The 23937-nt window shown below is 48.5% G+C and overlaps 1 protein-coding gene across 5 annotated transcripts in view; it reads left to right on the forward strand.

Annotated features, from left to right (window-relative positions):
- Positions 1-5315: 5315 nt before the first annotated feature.
- BTBD2 (BTB domain containing 2) overlaps positions 5316-23937 on the forward strand; it is a 127994-nt gene continuing 109372 nt past the window's right edge. For 2 of the 5 annotated variants that reach the window (XM_063914804.1, XM_063914805.1), the window contains exon 1: positions 5324-5915. In XM_063914804.1, the coding sequence (XP_063770874.1) occupies positions 5455-5915 (461 nt within the window). In that variant the 5' untranslated portion in view covers positions 5324-5454. Of the gene's footprint in view, positions 5916-23937 lie in introns of all 5 variants that reach the window. The other 3 variants (XM_063914802.1, XM_063914803.1, XM_063914806.1) reach the window with 3 other exon arrangements.

The raw sequence follows: 23937 nt of genomic DNA on the forward strand, positions 1-23937 counted from the left end.
CTCGCCTTTATAAGGAGATCGTCCAAGTATGGGATAATTAAAACTCCTTTTTTTCGAAGGAGTATCATCATTTCGGCCATTACCTTGGTAAATACCCTCGGTGCCGTGGACAGACCAAACGGCAACGTCTGGAATTGGTAATGACAATCCTGTACCACATATCTGAGGTACTCCTGGTGAGGATGGTAAATAGGGACATGCAGGTAAGCATCCTTGATGTCCAGTGATACCATGTAATCCCCCTCGTCCAGGCTTGCAATAACCGCCCTGAGCGATTCCATCTTGAACTTGAACCTTTTTATATAGGTGTTCAAGGATTTCAAATTTAAAATGGGTCTCACCGAACAGTCCGGTTTCGGTACCACAAACATTGTGGAATAGTAACCCCTTCCTTGTTGAAGGAGGGGTACCTTGACTATCACCTGCTGCGAATACAGCTTGTGAATTGCCTCCAGCACTGCCTCCCTGTCCAGGGGAGCTGTTGGCAAGGCAGATTTGAGGAAACGGCGAGGGGGAGACGTCTCGAATTCCAGCTTGTACCCCTGAGATACTACTTGTAGAATCCAGGGATCCACCCGTGAGCGAGCCCACTGGTCGCTGAAGTTCTTGAGACGGGCCCCCACCGTACCTGGCTCCGCCTGTGGAGCCCCAGCGTCATGCGGTGGACTTAGAGGAAGCGGGGGAGGGCTTTTGTTCCTGGGAACTGGCTGTATGCTGCAGCTTTTTTCCTCTACCTCTGCCTCTGGGCAGAAAGGACGCGCCTTTAACCCGCTTGCCTTTCTGGGGCCGAAAGGACTGTACCTGATAATACGGTGCTTTCTTTGGCTGTGAGGGAACATGGGGTAAAAATGCTGACTTCCCAGCTGTCGCTGTGGAAACGAGGTCCGAGAGACCATCCCCAAACAACTCCTCACCCTTGTAAGGCAAAACTTCCATGTGCCTTTTAGAATCTGCATCCCCTGTCCATTGCCGAGTCCATAAACCCCTCCTGGCAGAAATGGACATTGCACTTATTTTAGATGCCAGCCGGCAAATATCCCTCTGTGCATCTCTCATGTACAAGACTGCGTCTTTAATATGCTCTATGGTTAGCAATATAGTGTCCCTGTCTAAGGTATCAATATTTTCTGACAGGGAATCTGACCACGCAGCTGCAGCACTGCACATCCATGCTGAAGCAATAGCTGGTCTCAGTATAATACCTGAGTGTGTATAAACAGACTTCAGGATAGCCTCCTGCTTCCTATCAGCAGGCTCCTTTAGGGCGGCCGTGTCCGGAGACAGTAGTGCCACCTTCTTTGACAGGCGTGTGAGCGCTTTATCTACCCTAGGGGATGTCTCCCAACGTGACCTATCCTCTGGTGGGAAAGGGTACGCCATTAGTAACTTTTTAGAAATTACTAGTTTCTTATCGGGGGAAGCCCACGCTTCTTCACACACTTCATTTAATTCATCAGAAGGGGGAAAAACCACTGGTAATTTTTTCTCCCCAAACATAATACCCTTTTTTGTGGTACCTGGGGTAATATCAGAAATGTGCAACACATTTTTCATTGCCGTAATCATGTAACGTGTGGCTCTATTGGAATGTACACTAGTCTCATCATCGTCGACACTGGAGTCAGTATCTGTGTCTACATCTGTGTCTGCCATCTGAGGTAGCGGGCGTTTTAGAGCCCCTGGTGGCTTTTGAGACGTCAGCGTCTGAAACTGATAATGACAGTTTTGTACCACGAACCTGAGGTACCCTTGGTGTGAAGGGCAAATTGGGACATGAAGGTAAGCATCCTTGATGTCCAAGGACACCATAAAATCCCCTTCTTCCAGATTCGCTATCACTGCTCTGAGTGACTCCATCTTGAACTTGAATTTTTGTATGTACAGGTTCAGAGATTTCAGATTTAGAATAGGTCTTACCGAGCCGTCCGGCTTCGGTACCACAAATAGCGTGGAGTAATACCCCTTTCCCTGGGGTAGAAGGGGTACCTTGATTATCACCTGCTGAGAATACAGCTTGTGAATGGCTTCCAATACCGTCGCCCTGTCTGAGGGAGACGTTGGCAAAGCAGATTTTAGGAACCGGCGAGGGGGAGACTTCTCGAATTCCAACCTGTAACCCTGAGATACTACCTGCAGGATCCAGGGGTCCACCTGCGAGTGAGCCCACTGTGCGCTGAAATTCTTGAGGCGACCCCCCACCGCCCCTGAGTCCGCTTGTAAGGTCCCAGCGTCATGCTGAGGCCTTTGCAGAAGCCGGGGAGGACTTCTGCTCCTGGGAAGGGGCTGCTTGCTGCAGTCTCTTACCCTTTCCTTTGCCTCGGGGCAAATATTGGAATCCGCATCGCCTGACCACTGTCGTGTCCATAGACTTCTTCTGGCAGATATGGACATCGCACTTACTCTTGATACCAGAGTGCAGATATCCCTCTGTGCATCTCGCATATAAAGGAATGCATCCTTTAATTGCTCTATAGTCAATAAAATACTGTCCCTATCCAGGGTATCAATATTTTCAGTCAGGGAATCCGACCAAGCCACCCCAGCACTGCACATCCAGGCTGAGGCGATTGCTGGTCGCAGTATAACACCAGTATGTGTGTATATACTTTTTAGAGTATTTTCCAGCCTCCTATCAGCTGGATCCTTGAGGGCGGCCGTATCAGGAGACGGTAACGCCACTTGTTTGGATAAACGTGTGAGCGCCTTGTCCACCCTAGAGGGTGTTTCCCAGCGCGCCCTAACCTCTGGCGGGAAAGGGTATAACGCCAATAACTTCTTTGAAATTAGCAGTTTTTTATCAGGGGTAACCCACGCTTCATCACACACGTCATTCAATTCCTCTGATTCAGGAAAAACTACAGGTAGTTTTTTCAGACCCCACATAATACCCCTTTTTGTGGTACTTGCAGTATCAGAGATATGCAAAGCCTCCTTCATTGCCGTGATCATATAACGTGTGGCCCTACTGGAAAATACGTTCGTTTCTTCACCGTCGACACTAGATTCGGTGTCCGTGTCTGGGTCTGTGTCGACCGACTGAGGCAAAGGGCGTTTTACAGCCCCTGACGGTGTTTGAGACGCCTGTACAGGTACTAACTGGTTTGCCGGTCGTCTCATGTCGTCAACCGACTTTTGCAGCGTGCTGACATTATCACGTAATTCCATAAACAAAGCCATCCATTCCGGTGTCGACTCCCTAGGGGGTGACATCACCATTACCGGCAATTGCTCCGCCTCCACACCAACATCGTCCTCATACATGTCGACACACACGTACCGACACACAGCAGACACACAGGGAATGCTCTGATAGAAGACAGGACCCCACTAGCCCTTTGGGGAGACAGAGGGAGAGTTTGCCAGCACACACCAAAGCGCTATAATTATATAGGAACAACCTTATATAAGTGTTGTTTCCTTATAGCTGCTTAAATATATATAATATCGCCAAAAAATGCCCCCCCTCTCTGTTTTTTACCCTGTTTCTGTAGTGCAGTGCAGGGGAGAGCCTGGGAGCCTTCCTAGCAGCGGAGCTGTGTAGGAAAATGGCCCTGTGTGCTGAGGAGATAGGCCCCGCCCCCTATTCCGGCGGGCTCTTCTCCCGGTTTTTCTGAGACCTGGCAGGGGTGAAATACATCCATATAGCCTCATGGACTATATGTGATGTATTCTTTTTAGCCAGAAAGGTATTAACATTGCTGCCCAGGGCGCCCCCCCCAGCGCCCTGCACCCTCAGTGACCGCCGGTGTGAAGTGTGCCTGAGCGCAATGGCGCACAGCTGCAGTGCTGTGCGCTACCTCATGAAGACTGAAAAGCCTTCAGCCGCCGGTTTCTGGACCTCTTCTTACTTCGGCATCTGCAAGGGGGTCGGCGGCGCGGCTCCGGTGACCCATCCAGGCTGTACCTGTGATCGTCCCTCTGGAGCTAGTGTCCAGTAGCCTAAGAAGCAAATCCATCCTGCACGCAGGTGAGTTCACTTCTTCTCCCCTAGGTCCCTCGTTGCAGTGAGCCTGTTGCCAGCAGGACTCACTGAAAATAATAAAACTATCAAAACTTTTACTCTAAGCAGCTCTTTATGAGAGCCACCTAGATTGCACCCTGCTCGGACGGGCACAAAAACCTAACTGAGGCTTGGAGGAGGGTCATAGGGGGAGGAGCCAGTACACACCACCTAGTGGTCAAACTTTTACATTTTGTGCCCTGTCTCCTGCGGAGCCGCTATTCCCCATGGTCCTGACGGAGTCCCCAGCATCCACTAGGACGTCAGAGAAAATAAAAAAACTAAATATTACTTTCTTTCTAAGAGCTCAGGAGAGCCCTTAGTGTGCATCCAGCTCGGCCGGGCACAAAATTCTAACTGAGGTCTGGAGGAGGGTCATAGAGGGAGGAGCCAGTGCACACCAGGTAGTCCTAAAGCTTTCTTTAGTTGTGCCCAGTCTCCTGCGGAGCCGCTATTCCCCATGGTCCTTACGGAGTTCCCAGCATCCACTTAGGATGTTAGAGAAATCAGAATTTGATGACTTGAAACCATTGATGATTTGCTTCTGATGTTAGTGGTTTCTCCATTCGTTGGCAGCTTTCTGATGGTAGCTGACATCAAATGGTGTGGATGCGATGGCCATCCGATGTTAAAATACAGCTGAATTCAGCTGTTTAACATTGGGAATGGCCACAAGTTGTTTTGCGCAAGCCATATGAATGCTTTTTTCATCAAATACCTTTAATGCAATGGTTATTCTTAGTTACCATAGAATTGAAAGTTTCGATGGCGGAAGAATCATTTGTGCTGGACCTCCGATGTCCATCCCTACTATGTGGTAGAAAATAAATAGCTCTAGTGTGCACTGCCACTGACTGCACAGAAAGTGGTAGGATAGCGTCTAGTACCCCCTTCGTGGAGAGGACCTTTCCCATAATGCACTGGGTGAACGTCACAAACCATTTGGAATAGTACTAACCAACCATAGAAGTTTATTTTTCAAGTCATCATTACGGGTGTAAAATAAAAAACTACGTACACGATAATATATGCAAAACCTCAAAATATAGGTTATAGGATCATTTTACTGCTTCATAACTGTCGCTTAAAAAGACAAATGCACTGTGACTTTAATAAAACGGATCCGAAGAAGAGACAGACGCGCAGTGTTTTTTTACCCCTTACAGACTGCAACTTACTGCGTCGTGCTATGAAGGAAAGTAACGACATACAGATCGTGAGGGAGACCACCAACTACGGAGACGTTATGCTGGACATGTGATCAAATCAGAGGCAGGGCGGGAACTAAACAGTGTCCTCCATTTTCAGTCCGGGCCTTGTTGGTGAGATCATCCAATCAGCGCACGGACTTTTACTTCTCTCGTAGTCGGAGTCTCTAGCCCCGCCCCCTGCCTCTGTCTCTCTGATGTCTACCCTTTCCTGGCGCCCTGCGGTGATTGGGGCCTCCCCGCCTCATGCGCCGCTGCTGCCCGGTACTATTTGTAAACAGCGCCGGGGAACCTCCACCCCCGTCCGCCTCATCCTGCTCCCGCCCACCGGAGCCTCCCCCATCCAAGATGGCGGCAGGTGGGAGCGGCGGCCTGTCGTTCCCCGGGGTAGTGGGCAACAGCGCCCCCAGCAACCGCAGTGGATCGTCGGCCACGTCCTACAACTATAGCGGCGGAGCCGCGGCCTCATCCCCCGGGAACCAGGCAGCGTCTGCGGTCTCCTCGACCGGGGCCTCCCCCCCAGCTGCCCCGCCTCCGCCCCCCCCTGCGGGCGCTGGCCTCCTGCACCGAGAGCCCGTGTATAACTGGCAGGCCACCAAGACCACGGTGCGGGAGCGCTTCACCTTCCTCTTCAACAACGAGGTGCTGAGCGACGTGCACTTCCTGGTGGGGAAGGGACTGGGCAGCCAGCGGATCCCCGCACACAGGTATTAAACTCGGCGCTGCTGCAGTAGCAGCTACTACATCATGTGCACGACACAGCAGCACATTGTTACACAGCGTGTGATGTCACACCCCCGCCAGCTGACAGCAGCAGCACACTGACACATTGCTGCGCACACCGCAGCAGAGCAGTATATGTGTGCGCTGCACCGGTCACCGCTCAACCTCTCCATGTAACCTTGCTTCGTACCCTCTTATCGACTGCCATGGTGAGTGTGTTGGAGTTCACGGGTATCGCACATAGCCCGAGCCCATTTCCCAACCTACAGGCACCCCGGCCTTCAGAGGTGACCACTTACGCTCATTTGGGCGTCTGTGAGAGAGAGATATAGATAATAAAAAAAACAATATATATATATATATATATATATATATATATATATATATATTTTTTTTTTTTTATTTTTTTTCTAATATAACTGGTATAATCATCATTAGCAGCTTTATATTTTCATAGCTCACAAAATGTGGATGTAATCTAATTGGAAGCTACATGACGGAGCAAATTAGAATATTCCCTCTGAGGAGGAGAATGGGAAATGTCAATATTATTGTCAGTGACCCATAGCATTTGTGAGTGACCCATAGCAATATAATCATATAATGTATTTGTTTTTGTCCAATATTTACCTTACTGCAGTGGTACTCAAACTTTATTAAATTGCGGTCACACAAAAGTAACTTTTTTTTCATGGCACCCCATAGGCTTGTATTTTATCTCTCTCCACGACTTAGTACATAGACCCCCTATATTCCCAAAAGCTTCTTACTGAGAAATTTTGAGGGGGGGGGGGGGGGGGGGAAATTAAGAAAATTGTGTTTTATTATGCCTTTTTTTTTTTTTTTTTGCTCATTTATGTGGTGAGGGGCAAGATTTACTTCTGTTTGTCCTCATATATTTTATGACCTCCACCAGCACTGGTATGGCCTGTTACATTGACCATAAATAATTTGAATTGGTCCTGGACCATCGATCCAAGGCACCCCTGCACGTACCCAGAGGCACCCAAGGGTGCCATGGCACACAGTTTGGGAACCATTGCCCTAGTGTGTATATGTGAGTTTGTGTGGTAAGGAATATAAGGGTCTAACGGGTGTATGCAATTAGCTCAGGTTTTTTTTTTTTTTTTTTTTTTTTTGCCTAGGCAAAAAAACTGAGCTTTTTGGTATTTTTAGGGCGATTGAGCATTTGCCCAATGCAATAGCAGGACCGAAACAATCGTCAGGAGCAAAAAACATGTGGACTGGTGAATCCACGTGCTTTCACGCCAGCGAAAACGTGGCCCTTTTTTGCCGATTTTGAGGCATTTTTCGCCAAAGCCTTTTCACTTAAAACAAAAAAGTGAAAAGGCATTGGCGAAAATGCTTTAAAAACCTTCGAAAACGGCCCACAATTGAATAGACATGGAATCGAATTCAACAGCTGGGCAGCATGGATGGTGTAGTGGTTAGCATTACTGTCTCACAGTACTGAGGTCATGGGTTCGATTCCCACCATGGCCCTAACTGTGTGGAGTTTGTATATTCTCCCTGTGCTTCTGTGGGTTTCCTCCGGGTACTGCGGTTTCCTCCCACAATCCAAAAATATACTGGTTAGTGAATTGGCTCCCAATGAAAATTAACCCTAGTGTGTGTGTGAGTACTTATGTGATGGGGAACATAGATTGTAAGCTCCACTGGGACAGGGACTGATGTGAATGGCCAAATATTCTCTGTAAAGTGATGTGGAATATGTGTGCGCTATATACATAACGGATAATAAAAATAATAAACAGCTCCAAAATGATCGGAGCTAATTGCATACCAGTTGGCATACCCCCCTAAGTTGTGGAGATAGCGTACCAGCCAACCAGCTCCTAACATTTTTAAAACAAAGCCTGTAAGATGGCAGGAGCTAATTGGCTGGTACTTTATCTCCAATGCTTAGTACTTGTGGGCATTCCGAGTTGATCGCTTGCTAGCAACTTTTTGCAGCGCTGTGATCAGGTTAAAACTCTGCAAAACTGCGCATGCACCGCAATGCGCAGGCGCGTCGTACGGGTACAAAGAGGATTGGTGCTGGGCGATGGATTTAACGAAGAATCCATTTGCACAGCCGGCTGCAAGGTGATTGACAGAAAGAGGGCGTTTTTGGGTGTCAACTTACCGTTTTCTGTGAGTGTCTGGAAAAACGCAGGTGTGTCCAAGCGTTGGCAGGGCGGGTGTCTGACGTCAATTCCGGGACCAAAATGACTGAAGTGATTGCAGCGGTTGAGTAAGTCCAGAGCTACTCAGAAACGGGGAAAAAACGTTTTTTGTGCTGTCGGCTGCAAAAGCGTTCGCACACTTGCAAAGTGAAAATACGCTCCCCCATAGGCTGCGACTATCTGATCGCAACGATGCAAAAAGTTGCTAGCGAGCGATCAACTTGGCTGGCTGACCTGTGGCTTTCTAGCTGTTAAACTACACACCCAGCATGCCCTGATACAGTTTTTTAGCATTCCCTATTTAGCAAAACTATGCCAGGGCATGATGGGACTTGTAGTTTCACAACATCTGGAAAGCCACTGGTTGACCAGGCCTGCCATAGACTGTAAGCTCTACTGGGGCAGGGATGAATGTAAGTGATTACATTTGCTCTGTCAAGCACTGCATGATATATGTAAGTTAAGTGTATATGGACATGCTAGGCAAGTGTAGACCAAAACTTGTACTTTGCCCTTGTTCAACTGTGTTAAAAGTGCATATATCAGCTTCCCTACACGCAGTGTAATATGTGCTTCATGAACATTGCCGTTGGTCTTCTATTGTACTTCTTTGAGCAGTAAGGGGCTTATCCCAAGTTGGATTCCCTGCCGATGTTGCATGCTGTTGAGTGATATTTTTTTCTTCTTCTGCACATGCATCTAACAGGCCCTACACACTGGCCGATACCAGTGAAATATATGAACGATCTCGTTTATTGATGAACGAGATACCGTTAACATCTTTCAGTGTGTATGCACCAACGATTAACGATGCGCGGCCCTGCGTTCGAGGTATACTGTAGGGAGAATAAATAGCGTAGCGCTCCGTGCCCGCAGTGAGCCCGCAAGGGGCTCTTTTGTGCTCTCCCCGCTGCCGGGATCCCGGCGCCTGGATCCCGACAGCCGGCAAAGCGTAGTAGACCCCTTTCTCCCATGTCTGGTACTGGAGAATGACAGTATGGGGAAAACGGTGCAAGTTTCTATTGCAACGGTATGTAAATGCTGACAGTTGCAGCCCAATCTCACACTGTACTCACTGAGTTTTGAACCACACTCCTATGTTGCTTCAAACAAATCCAGCAGTACTGTAATAGCAGCATGTAGCCACAATTACGTGTGGGGGTGAGAACATTGGGGTCAATTCCATTCGGCAACTTAAGAATAGCGCCGGGACTTAGCTCCCGACGCTATTCAATTCAGCTGCTAGTGACCCGCAATTGTCGGGAATTCTTCTCTCATCCCCGGGGGATGAGAGAAGAAACCCGACAAAAGTGCTGCCTCGCGGCCGGCGCGAGGCTGATTCTGTCGGGAATCAGCCTCGCGCCGGGGAGTTAAGTCGGAGAATGCCCGTTCTCCCGACAATTCAACCTGTTTAGTCGGCGAGAACGGGACATCGCCGACTTAACTGGAGCTGAATTGAATAGCGTCGGGAGCCAATTCCCGGCGCTATTCTTAAGTTGCCGAATAGAATTGACCCCATTGTATACAACTAATTTCTCTCCATAAAATGCCATTAAACCTAAAATCCAAGTTGGTTTATGTAACACTGCTAATAACATTCACAATGCACATGTGGATACTGATCAAAATGAGATATGCAAGATAGTTATCCACTGCATGCAGTACAGCTGATATAATGGTTAGCATTACTGCCTCACAGCACTGAGGTCATGGATTCCATTCCCACCATGGCCCTAATTGTGTAGAGTTTGTATAGCGTTTCCTCTGGGTTGCGGACACAGGCTCTTTGCGCATGCTGGGCTGCCCCCAAACATTCCCCTCATTGTGAGTATGCCATGTGTACGACATCTTTTCACCTGGTGGTGATCAGCAACTTTTCCCACCTGCGGGCTGCAGTGGGGAAGGCACAGCGCAGGCTGTTTTGGCAGGGCGCATTCTGCCGCTTTTAAATTTGGCAGGGTGAGGAGCACTGCTAAAACAGCGTAGTGTGAACACTATTGTATATTCTCCCCGTTGTGTTTATTTCCCTCGGGTATGCCAGTTTTCTTCCACAATCCAAAAATATGCTGGTAGGTTGATTGGCTCCTGACAAAAAAATAGAATTCAAATATTTTTAGTGTGTTGCATGTACACGGGTTTAGGGCAGACTAGATAGGCCAAGTGGCTCTTATCTGCCATCAAATTGTATGCTTCTATGGGGAGAAATTCAGTTTTTATTCGTAGTTGCCACTAGAGGGTGCCCGACAGAAGCAATTCAATTGTTTTGCCGTTCGTGGGCCTCGCAGCCACGGCGGACTCTTCTTCTTCTTTTTTTTAATTATTTTATTTAATTAATTTATTTTTTCCTCTCAGCCTCCTGAGGTGTGAGAAAAAAATGTGTTAAATCAACACTTTGGGCATCCATAGCAGGACTTTAGATTTAGTTTTCCACGGCTAAACCCTGTCTGTTTGGGCGCAATGTGCGTGATATGCATGGGTGCCCAAACACGACTGAATTGTGACAATTGTTTGGGCATCTAAAAAGTGGTATCCAGTCTCTAGGTCGACAGTCATTAGGTCAACAGGGTTTCTAGGTTGACATGACAAAAGGTCGACATGAGTTTTTCACAATTTGTTTTAACATTTTTTAAAACTTTTTCATACTTTACGAATCACGTGGACTACTGTTGGGAACGGTAACCTGTGCAGAGCTAGCCATGCGAGGGAACACGGTGCACTAATTGGGGTTCCCGGTTACTCTACGAAGAAAACGACACCAAAATTAAAAAACCTCATGTCGACCTAATGCTTGTCGACCTAGTCACCGTCGACCAATAGTGGTCGACCTAGACACTGTCAACCTAAGTGTGGTCGACCCTGTGACCCACACCCCTAAAAAGTCCTGTTAGACGGGATTATTAGACACCCGAAACAATTGATCTCCCCCCTATGTGTTCCTTCATCCGGCTTGTGGCTAGTAATCACATTGATTTGTAGTGGGGTCAGTCTCTTTTGGCTACCTTTAGCTCGAAAAATGCCTGATAAAGCAGAAAAATCTGAATAGCAAGTATTGTGCAGTGTTATAACACAAGTTGGGTGTCGGAATAGAGACTTTCAGCTCTAAATTCGTGTGTAGCCGTTGTACAGTATATAAAGGTTGTTTCTTTTGTTCTCAATTTTACAACACAGGTCAAAGAAAACCTCAAAATACGTGTATTGTGTAAGACAGTTTTTGTTATTAGGAAAGAGGGTACAAAATTCTGTTTAATGCATTCATTGCTGCTAAGCAAGATAGTGACATCTGCTGATGTTTACAAGTGATAACAAGGTAAAAGAAAGAAAACATGGCTTTCCACTTAAACAAAATACATTTTAATAAATAATCCTTTGCCAATAATATCAAACTTTCTCTGACATCCTAGTGGATGCTGGGAACTCCGTAAGGACCATGGGGAATAGCGGCTCCGCAGGAGACTGGGCACAAAAGTAAAGCTTTAGGACTACCTGGTGTGCACTGGCTCCTCCTCCAAGCCTCAGTTAGATTTTTGTGCCCGAACGAGAAGGGTGCACACTAGGGGCTCTCCTGAGCTGCTTAGTGAAAAGTTTAGTTTTAGGTTTTTTATTTTCAGTGAGACCTGCTGGCAACAGGCTCACTGCATCGAGGGACTAAGGGGAGAAGAAGCGAACTCACCTGCGTGCAGAGTGGATTGGGCTTCTTAGGCTACTGGACACCATTAGCTCCAGAGGGATCGAACACAGGCCCAGCCATGGAGTCCGGTCCCAGAGCCGCGCCGCCGGCCCCCTTACAGAGCCAGAAGCAAGAAGAGGTCCGGAAAATCGGCGGCAGAAGACATCCTGTCTTCACCAAGGTAGCGCACAGCACTGCAGCTGTGCGCCATTGCTCCTCAGCACACTTCGGTCACTGAGGGTGCAGGGCGCTAGGGGGGGGCGCCCTGAGCAGCAATAAAAACACCTTGGCTGGCGAAAAATACATCACATATAGCCCCCAGGGCTATATGGATGAATTTTAACCCCTGCCAGATTACACTGAAAAACGGGAGAAAAGGCCGCCGAGAAAGGGGCGGAGCCTATCTCCTCAGCACACTGGCGCCATTTTCCCTCACAGCTCCGTTGGAGGGAAGCTCCCTGGCTCTCCCCTGCAGTCACTACACTACAGAAAGGGTTAAAAAAGAGAGGGGGCACTAATTAGGCGCAGTATAAACAATACAGCAGCTATAAGGGGAAAAACACTTATATAAGGTTATCCCTGTATGTGTGTGTGTATGTATATATATATATATATATATATATATTCGCTCTGGTGTGTGCTGGCAAACTCTCCCTCTGTCTCCCCAAAGGGCTAGTGGGGTCCTGTCCTCTATCAGAGCATTCCCTGTGTGTGTGCTGTGTGTCGGTACGTTTGTGTCGACATGTATGAGGAGGAAAATGATGTGGAGGCGGAGCAAATTGCCTGTAATAGGGATGTCACTCCCTAGGGGGTCGACACCTGAGTGGATAAACTGCTGGAAGGAATTACATGACAGTGTCAGCTCTTTACAAAAGACAGTGATTGACATGAGACAGCCGGCTACTCAGCTTGTGCCTGTCCAGACGTCTCATAGGCCGTCAGGGGCTCTAAAGCGCCCGTTACCTCAGATGGCAAATACAGACGCCGACACGGATACTGACTCCAGTGTCGACGGGGAAGAGACAAATATGACTTCCAGTAGGGCCACACGTTACATGATTGAGGCAATGGAAAATGTTTTACACATTTCTGATAATACGAGTACCACCAATAGGGGTATTATGTTCAGTGAGGAAAAACTACCTGTAGTTTTCCTGAATCTGAGAAATTAAATGAGGTGTGTGATGAAGCGTGGGTTTCCCCCGATAAAAAACTGATAATTTCTAAAAAGTTGTTGGCATATATCTTTTCCCGCCAGAGGTTAGGGTGCGTTGGGAAACACCCCCTAGGGGGGATAAAGCGCTCACACGCTTGTCAAAACAAGGGCTCTACCCTCTCCTGAGATGGCCGCCCTTAAGGATCCTGCTGATAGAAAGCAGGAGGGTATCCTAAAATGTATTTACACACATACTGGTGTTATACTGCGACCAGCAATGGCCTCAGCCTGGATGTGCAGTGCTGGGTTGGCGTGGTCGGATTCCCTGACTGAAAATATTGATACCCTAGATAGGGACTGTAGAGCATTTAAAAGATGCATTTCTATATATGTGTGATGCACAGCGGGATATTTGCCGACTGGCATCAAGAGTAAGTGCGCTGTCCATTTCTGCCAGAAGAGGGTTATGGACACGACAGTGGTCAGGTGATGCGGATTCCAAATGGCATATGGAAGTATTGCCTTATAAAGGGGAGGAGTTATTTGGGGTCGGTCTTTCAGACCTGGTGGCCACGGCAACAGCTGGGAAATCCACGTTTTTACCCCAGGTCGCCTCTCAACATAAGAAGACGCCGTATTATCAGGCGCAGTCCTTTCGTTCCCATAAGGGCACGTGGGCAAAAGGTTCCTCATTTCTGCCCCGTGACAGAGAGGGAAACGGCTGCAGAAATCAGCCAGTTCCCAGGAACAGAAGCCCTCCCCCGCCTCTGCCAAGCCCTCAGCATGACGCTGGGGCTTTACAAGCAGACAGGGAGGCAGTGTTGGAAGCCATTCACAAGCTGTATTCCCAGCAGGTGATAATTAAGGTACCCCTCCTGCAACAGGGAAAGGGGTATTACTCCACACTGTTGTGGTACCGAAGCCGGACGGCTCGGTGAGACCGATTTTAAAATCTTTGAACACTTACATACAGAGGTTCAAATTCAAGAGAAGGGGACTACATGGTGTCTCTGGACATCAAGGATGCTTACCTTCATGTCCAAATTTACCCTTCTCACCAAGGGTACCTCAGGTTTGTGGTACAGAACTGTCACTATCAGTTTCAGACGCTGCCGTTTGGATGGTCCACGGCACCCCGGGTCTTTACCAAGGTAATGGCCGAAATGATGATACTCCTTCGAAGGAAGGGAGTTTTAGTTATCCCTTACTTGGACGATCTCCTGATAAGGGTAAGATCCTGGGAACAGTTGGAGGTCGGTGTAGCACTATCTCAGGTAGTGTTGCGACAGCACGATTGGATTCTCAATATTCCAAAATCGCAGCTGGTTCAGACGACTCGTCTTCTGTTCCTAGGGATGATTCTGGACACAGTTCAGAAAAGTGTTTCTCCCGGAGGAGAGAGCCAGGGAGTTATCCGAGCTAGTCAGGAACCTCCTAAAACCGAACCAAGTCTCAATGCACAAGGGTTCTGGGAAAAATGGTAGCTTCCTACGAAGAAAAGCCATTCGGCAGATTCCACACAAGAACTTTCCAGTGGGACCTGCTGGACAAATGGTCCGGGTCGCATCTTAAGATGCATCAGCGGATAACCCGGTCACCAAGGACAAGGGTGTCCCTCCTGTGGTGGTTGCAGAGTTCTCATCTTCTAGAGGGCCGCAGAGTCGGCATTCAGGACTGGGTCCTGGTGACCACGGATGCCAGCCTGCGAGGCTGGGGAGCAGTCACACAGGGAAGAAATTTCCAGGGCTTATGGTCAAGCCTGGAGACATCATTTCACATAAATATCCTGGAGCTAAGGGCCATTTACAATGCTCTCAGCTTAGCAAGACCTCTGCTTCAAGGTCAGCCGGTGTTGATCCAGTCGGACAACATCACGGCAGTCACCCATGTAAACAGACAGGGTGGCACAAGAAGCAGTCAATGGCAGAAGCTGCAAGGATTCTTCGCTGGGTGGAAAATCATGGGATAGCACTGTCAGCAGTATTCATTCCGGGAGTGGACAACTGGGAAGCAGACTTCCTCAGCAGGCACGGCCTCCACCCGGGAGAGTGGGGACTTCACCCAGAAGTCTTCCACATGATTGTAAACCATTGGGAAAAACCAAAGGTGGACATGATGGCGTCCCGCCTAAACAAAAAATTGGACAGGTATTGCGCCAGGTCAAGGGAACCTCAGGCAATAGCTGTGGACGCTCTGGTAACACCGTGGGTGTACCAGTCCGTGTATGTGTTCCCTCCTCTTCCTCTCATACCAAAAGTACTGAGAATTGTAAGACGGAGCGGAGTAAGAACTATACGCGTGGCTCCGGATTGGCCAAGAAGGACTTGGTACCCGGAACTTCAAGAGATGCTCACGGAGGACCCGTGGCCTCTACCTCTAAGAAGGGACCTGCTCCAGCAAGGACCCTGTCTATTCCAAGACTTACCGCGGCTGCGTTTAACGGCAGGGCGGTTGAACGCCGGATCCTGAAGGAAAAAGGCATTCCGGATGAAGTCATCCCTACCCTGATCAAGCCAGGAAGGATGTAACCGCAAAGCATTATCACCGCATTTGGCGAAAATATGTTGCGGGGTGCGAGGCCAGTAAGGCCCCGATGGAGGAATTTTCAACTAGGTCGATTCCTGCATTTCCTGTAAACAGGAGTGTCTATGTGCCTAAAATTGGGGTCCATTAAGGTTCAAATTTCGGCCCTGTCAATTTTCTTCCAGAAAGAACTAACTTCAGTTCCTGAAGTTCAGACGTTTTGTAAAAGGGGTACTGCATATACAGCCTCCTTTTGTGCCTTCAGTGGCACCTTGGGATCTCAATGTAGTTTTGGGGTTCCTAAAGTCACATTGGTTTGAACCACTTGAATCTGTGGAGTTAAAATATCTCACATGGAAAGTGGTCATGTTGTTGGCCCTGGCCTCGGCCAGGCGCGTGTCAGAATTGGCGGCTTTATCCTGTAAAGGCCCTTATCTGATCTTCCAGACAGGGCGGAATTGAGGACTCATCCTCAATTTCTCCCTAAGCTGTTTTCAGCATTTCACGTGAACCAGCCTATTGTGGTACCTGCGGCTACTAGGGACTTGGAGGACTCCAAGTTGCTGGACGTAGTCAGGGCCCTGAAAATATGTTTCCAGGACGGCTGGAGTCAGAAAATCTGACTCGCTGTTTATCCTGTATGCACCCAACAAGCTGGGTGCTCCTGCTTCTAAGCAGACTATTGCTCGTTGGATTTGTAGCACAATTCAGCTTGCACATTCTGTGGCAGGCCTGCCACAGCCAAAATCTGTAAAAGCCCATTCCACACGGAAAGTGGGCTCATCTTGGGCGACTGCCCGAGGGGTCTCGGCTTTACAACTTTGCCGAGCAGCTACTTGGTCAGGGGCAAACACGTTTGCTAAATTCTACAAATTTGATACCCTGGCTGAGGAGGACCTGGAGTTCTCTCATTCGGTGCTGCAGAGTCATCCGCACTCTCCCGCCCGTTTGGGAGCTTTGGTATAATCCCCATGGTCCTTACGGAGTTCCCAGCATCCACTAGGACGTCAGAGAAAATAAGAATTTACTTACCGATAATTCTATTTCTCATAGTCCGTAGTGGATGCTGGGCGCCCATCCCAAGTGCGGATTGTCTGCAATACTTGTACATAGTTATTGTTACAAAAATCGGGTTATTGTGGTTGTGAGCCATCTTTCCAGAGGCTCCTCTGTTATCATGCTGTTAACTGGGTTCAGATCACAGGTTGTACGGTGTGATCGGTGTGGCTGGTATGAGTCTTACCCGGAATTCATAAATCCTTCCTTATTGTGTACGCTCGTCCGGGCACAGTATCCTAACTGAGGCTTGGAGGAGGGTCATAGGGGGAGGAGCCAGTGCACACCAGGTAGTCCTAAAGCTTTACTTTTGTGCCCAGTCTCCTGCGGAGCCGCTATTCCCCATGGTCCTTACGGAGTTCCCAGCATCCACTACGGACTATGAGAAATAGAATTATCGGTAAGTAAATTCTTATTTTATCACTTGGAACACTAATATTTCACTGTGTTTTAGATCTGGCCATCTGACACTGCAGCATTAAGGGGGACATGTACTAAGCAGTGATAAAAGTGGAGAAGTTGCCCATGGCAACCAATCTGCTGCTCTGTATATTTTTATGGTATGCAAATTATAAATGTTACGTCAATGCTGATTGGTTGCCATGGGCAATTTCTCCACTGACTCACTTTTCCACTTTTATCACTGCTTAGTACATGTCCCTTCAAGGGGCATATGTATTATCGCCGGGTTTACGTCTTATAATTATAATTTCTTATATAGTGGCAGATGCTCAATTAGCTTAGTGATATCATTCAGGTGCTTGAAAGGGAGGGGTTTTTCTAAGCAGGAAAAAAACACATTTTGTTTCCCCCAGCATCCTGAATAATAGCAGTAACCAGATTTAAATCCCATACAGTATCTTAGAATTCAGAGATCTTGGTTACATATATCTGCGCAAATGTATGTATAAGCCCCCAAGCCGCATCAAGGCCTCGCTGTATATATCTAGGTGCAGGACGTGGCACCCCAAAAATCAGCATAAGCCAGACAGCCCAGGGCAGCATACCAGTGAAAAAACTATGTTTATATATTAGTGTTTAAGAAGCTGAAGCTACAGAGAAAGTGATACAAAAATGAGATGTAATTAAAATAAGAAATAGTGTTAAAGAAATTAGTATATGATAAGTGTTAATAAAGTGTAAGGGTATGCCACACTAAAGCCATCCAGCTCAGCCAGTCCATTATAATAAAGAAATTAAGGATCACTGGCATTTATTAAAAAACACATTCCCTGCTATGTATTAGTAAAGGCAATATTAACAATGTTAAAGTAGGAGTAGTCAGCAATCTGGCAGAGCAGAGACTCCCCCATATATGAATTGAGGGTTACAAAATTGAGTCTCTATATGTTCATATTTTCACCTATCTAAAAGGGCTTATTTCCTACATATTTGTACACTCGAAACCTAGATTTTTAGGTGTGTGCAAGGGCCGATAGTGTCCCACTTGAATTTTTCAGCTTTATCAAAGAACTCTTCATGACTGTTCTTTTCTCTAACGTCCTAGAGGATGCTGGGGACTCCGTAAGGACCATGGGGAATAGACCGGCTCCGCAGGAGATAGGGCACTTTAAGAAAGTTTTGGATTCTGGGTGTGCACTGGCTCCTTCCTCTATGTCCCTCCTCCAGACCTCAGTTTTACACTGTGCCCAGAGGATGAAGGGCGCACTGCAGGGAACTCTCGAGTTCTTTGCTACAGAAAGCATTTTTGTTTGGATTTTTACTTTTTCACAGGGAGCACTGCTGGCAACAGGCTCCCTGCATCGAGGGATTGAGGAGAGAGGGGCAGACCTACTTAACTGATAGGATCTGCTGCCTCGGCTACTAAACACCATTAGCTTCAGAGGGGGTGAACACAGGTTCGTCCTGGGCGTCCACCCCCGGAGCCGCGCCGCCGTTCTCCTCACAGAGCCAGAAGAGAAGAAGCAAGAAGACGTCTCAGGCGGCAGAAGCCTTCAGCTTCACAGAGGTAACGCACAGCACTGCAGCTGTGCATCATTGCTCCACATCACCTCACACACTCCGGTCACTATGGGTGCAGGGTGCAGGGGGGGGCGCCCTGGGCAGCAATAGTAACTCCTCTTGGATGGCAAATAGGTATATACATGTACAGCTGGGCACTGTACATGTATATAATTGAGCCCCCGCCATTTTTTCACGATTTTGAGCGGGATAGAAGCCCGCCGCCGAGGGGGCGGGGCTTCTCCCTCAGCACTCACCAGCGCCATTTTTCTCTCCACAGAAAGCTGAGAGGAAGCTCCCCGGTCTCTCCCCAGCTTACACACGGGGAAGGGGGTTTAAAAAGAGAGGGGGGGGGCACATAATTGGCGGATACAGTATAATACAGCGCTGCTGTGGAAAAGCATTCTGTGTTGGTCTCCAGGTTGTTGCGCTGGGGTGTGTGCTGGCATACTCTCTCTCTGTCTCTCCTAAGGACCTCTCAGGGGATACTGTCTTCAGAAAAGTTCCCTGGGTGTGTGCGGTGTGTCGGTACGTGTGTGTCGACATGTTTGATGAGGAAGGCTCGCTAAATGTGGAGGGGGAGTGCTTGAATGTCAGGTCGGCAACGCCGACACCGGACTGGGTAGATATGTTAAATGTCTTGAATGCAAATGTAAATCTTCTGCATAAAAGATTAGACAAGGCTGAAGCTAGGGATCAGTCAGGTAGCCAGCCCGTGCCTGTCCCTGTGGAGCCAGGACTTTCAGGGTCTCAAAAGCACCCATATCCCAGGTCGCTGACACAGATACTGACTCTAGTGTCGACTATGAGGATGCAAAATTACAGCCGAAGGTGGCAAAAGGTATTAGGTACATGATTATTGCCATAAAAGAGGTTTTGCATATCACAGAGGAACACCTGTCCCTGACACGAGGGTTCACATGTATAAAGGGAAAAAGCCTGAGGTCACGTTTCCGTCCTCATTTGAGCTAAGCGAATTATGCGAAAAGGCTTGGGAATCTCCGGATCGGAGACTACAGGTTCCCAAAAGGATTCTCATGGCGTATCCTTTTCCACAGAAGGATCGGATACGATGGGAATATGCACCTAAAGTACACAAGGCGCTGACACGCTTATCCAAGAAGGTGGCACTGCCTTCTCCGGATACTGCTTCCCTCAAGGATCCTGCTGATCGCAAGCAGGAAATTACCCTGAAGCACATTTACACACATTCAGGAACTATAGTTAGGCCGGCCATGGCGTCCGCCTGGGTTTGTAGTGCGGTCGTGGCATGGGCAGACTCCTTATCTACGGAGATTGACACCTTAGATAGGGATACCATCCTAATGACCATGGAGCATATCAGAGATGCTGCCTTGTATATGAGGGATGCTCAGAGAGACATTTGTTTACTAAGCTCTAGAATAAACGCTATGTCTATTTCTGCTAGGCGGCTCTTGTGGACCCGACAGTGGACTGGAGACGCCGACTCGAAGCGGCATATGGAGTCATTGCTGTACAAGGGGGAGGAGTTGTTTGGAGAAGGCCTCTCGGACCTAGTCTCTACTGCTACGGCCGGTAAATCAAATTTTCTCTATCGTCCTAGTGGATGCTGGGGTTCCTGAAAGGACCATGGGGAATAGCGGCTCCGCAGGTGACAGGGCACAAAAAGTAAAGCTTTCCGATCAGGTGGTGTGCACTGGCTCCTCCCCCTATGACCCTCCTCCAAGCCTCAGTTAGATTTTTGTGCCCGGCCGAGAAGGGTGCAATCTAGGTGGCTCTCCTAAAGAGCTGCTTAGAGAAAGTTTAGCTTAGGTTTTTTATTTTACAGTGAGTCCTGCTGGCAACAGGATCACTGCAACGAGGGACTTAGGGGAGAAGAAGTGAACTCACCTGCGTGCAGGATGGATTGGCTTCTTGGCTACTGGACATCAGCTCCAGAGGGACGATCACAGGTACAGCCTGGATGGTCACCGGAGCCTCGCCGCCGGCCCCCTTGCAGATGCTGAAACATGAAGAGGTCCAGAATCGGCGGCAGAAGACTCCTCAGTCTTCTAAAGGTAGCGCACAGCACTGCAGCTGTGCGCCATTTTCCTCTCAGCACACTTCACACGGCAGTCACTGAGGGTGCAGGGCGCTGGGAGGGGAGCGCCCTGGGAGGCAAATGAAAACCTATTTGGCTAAAAAATACCTCACATATAGCCTCCGGGGGCTATATGGAGATATTTAACCCCTGCCAGAATCCACTAAAGAGCGGGAGACGAGCCCGCCGGAAAAGGGGCGGGGCCTATCTCCTCAGCACACAGCGCCATTTTCCTTACACAGCTCCGCTGGTCAGGACGGCTCCCAGGTCTCTCCCCTGCACTGCACTACAGAAACAGGGTAAAAAAAAGAGAGGGGGGGGCAAAATAGTGGCAAAAATTATATTATAAAAGCAGCTATACAGGGAGCACTTATTATAAGGCTATCCCTGTCATATATAGCGCTTTTGGTGTGTGCTGGCAAACTCTCCCTCTGTCTCCCCAAAGGGCTAGTGGGGTCCTGTCTTCGTTAAGAGCATTCCCTGTGTGTCTGCTGTGTGTCGGTACGTGTGTGTCGACATGTATGAGGACGATATTGGTGTGGAGGCGGAGCAATTGCCAAATATGGGGATGTCACCTCCTAGGGGGTCGACACCAGAATGGATGCCTTTATTTATGGAATTACGGGATAGTGTCAACACGCTAAAGCAGTCGTTTGACGACATGAGACGGCCGGACAATCAGTTAGTGCCTGTCCAGGCGCCTCAAACACCGTCAGGGGCTGTAAAACGCCCTTTGCCTCAGTCGGTCGACACAGACCCAGACACAGGCACTGATTCCAGTGGCGACGGTGACGAATCAACCGTATTTTCCAGTAGGGCCACACGTTATATGATTTTGGCAATGAAGGAGGCGTTACATTTAGCTGATACTACAGGTACCACTAAACAGGGTATTATGTGGGGTGTGAAAACTACCTATAGTTTTTCCTGAATCAGAAGAACTAAATGATGTATGTGATGAAGCGTGGGTTGCCCCCGATAAAAAGATGCTAATTTCAAAGAAGTTATTAGCTTTATACCCTTTCCCGTCAGAGGTTAGGGCGCGCTGGGAAACACCTCCTAGGGTGGACAAGGCGCTCACACGCTTATCTAAACAAGTGGCGTTACCCTCTCCTGAGACGGCCGCACTTAAAGATCCAGCAGATAGGAGGATGGAAAATATCCAAAAAAGTATATACACACATACAGGTGTTATACTACGACCAGCTATAGCGACAGCCTGGATGTGCAGTGCTGGAGTAGCTTGGTCAGAGTCCCTGATTGAAAATATTGATACCCTGGATAGGGACAATGTTTTACTGTCTTTAGAGCAAATAAAGGATGCATTTCTTTATATGCGTGATGCACAGAGGGATATCTGCACACTGGCATCACGGGTAAGTGCTATGTCCATTTCGGCCAGAAGAAGTTTATGGACGCGACAGTGGTCAGGCGATGCGGACTCAAAACGGCATATGGAAGTTTTGCCGTATAAAGGGGAGGAGTTATTTGGAGTCGGTCTATCAGATTTGGTGGCCACGGCTACAGCCGGGAAATCCACCTTTTTACCTCAAGCTACTCCCCAACAGAAAAAGACACCGACTTTTCAACCGCAGCCCTTTCGTTTCTTTAAAAACAAGAGAGCAAAGGGATATTCATATCTGCCACGAGGCAGAGGAAGGGGGAAGAGACACCAACAGGCAGCTCCTTCCCAGGAACAGAAGCCCTCCCCCGCTTCTACAAAAGCCTCAGCATGACGCTGGGGCTTCTCAAGCGGACTCGGGGGCGGTGGGCGGTCGTCTCAAGAATTTCAGCGCGCAGTGGGCTCACTCGCAGGTAGATCCCTGGATCCTGCAGATAATATCTCAGGGGTACAGGTTGGAACTAGAGACGGATCCGCCTCGCCGTTTCCTGAAGTCTGCTTTACCAACGTCCCCCTCAGAAAGGGAGACGGTTTTGGAAGCCATTCACAAGCTGTACTCTCAGCAGGTGATAGTCAAGGTACCTCTTCTACAACAGGGAAAGGGGTATTATTCCACTCTATTTGTGGTACCGAAGCCGGACGGCTCGGTAAGACCTATTCTAAATCTGAAGTCCTTGAACCTGTACATAAAGAAGTTCAAGTTCAAAATGGAGTCACTCAGAGCAGTGATAGCGAACCTGGAAGAAGGGGACTTTATGGTGTCCTTGGACATCAAGGATGCGTACCTCCACGTTCCAATTTACCCCTCACACCAGGGGTACCTCAGGTTCGTTGTACAAAACTGTCACTATCAGTTTCAGACGCTGCCGTTCGGATTGTCCACGGCACCTCGGGTCTTTACAAAGGTAATGGCCGAGATGATGATTCTTCTTCGAAGAAAAGGCGTATTAATTATCCCATACTTGGACGATCTCCTAATAAGGGCAAGGTCCAGAGAACAGCTAGAGAGGGGATTAGCACTGTCTCAAGAAGTGCTAAAACAGCACGGCTGGATTCTGAATATTCCAAAATCCCAGTTAATGCCGACAACTCGTCTGCTGTTCCTAGGGATGATTCTGGACACGGTTCAGAAAAAGGTTTTTCTCCCGGAGGAAAAAGCCAAGGAGTTATCCGAGCTTGTCAGGAACCTCCTAAAACCAGGAAAGGTGTCTGTACATCAATGCACAAGAGTCCTGGGAAAAATGGTGGCTTCTTACGAAGCAATTCCATTCGGCAGATTCCATGCACGAATTTTCCAGAGGGATCTGTTGGACAAATGGTCAGGGTCGCATCTTCAGATGCACCAGCGGATAACCCTGTCTCCAAGGACAAGGGTATCTCTTCTGTGGTGGTTGCAGAGTGCTCATCTATTGGAGGGCCGCAGATTCGGCATACAGGATTGGATCCTGGTGACCACGGACGCCAGCCTGAGAGGCTGGGGAGCAGTCACACAAGGAAGAAACTTCCAGGGAGTGTGGACGAGCCTGGAAACGTCTCTTCACATAAACATTCTGGAACTAAGAGCAATCTACAATGCTCTAAGCCAGGCAGAACCTCTGCTTCAAGGAAAACCGGTGTTGATCCAGTCGGACAACATCACGGCAGTCGCCCATGTAAACAGACAGGGCGGCACAAGAAGCAGGAGTGCAATGGCAGAAGCTGCAAGGATTCTTCGCTGGGCAGAGAATCATGTGATAGCACTGTCAGCAGTGTTCATCCCGGGAGTGGACAACTGGGAAGCAGACTTCCTCAGCAGACACGACCTTCACCCGGGAGAGTGGGGACTTCATCCGGAAGTCTTCCACATGCTGGTAACCCGTTGGGAAAGACCAATGGTGGACATGATGGCGTCTCGCCTCAACAAAAAACTGGACAGGTATTGCGCCAGGTCAAGAGATCCGCAGGCAATAGCTGTGGACGCGCTGGTAACGCCTTGGGTGTACCAGTCGGTGT

This window comes from Pseudophryne corroboree, chromosome 1 (assembly GCF_028390025.1).
Source record: "Pseudophryne corroboree isolate aPseCor3 chromosome 1, aPseCor3.hap2, whole genome shotgun sequence".
Lineage (NCBI taxonomy): Eukaryota > Metazoa > Chordata > Amphibia > Anura > Myobatrachidae > Pseudophryne > Pseudophryne corroboree.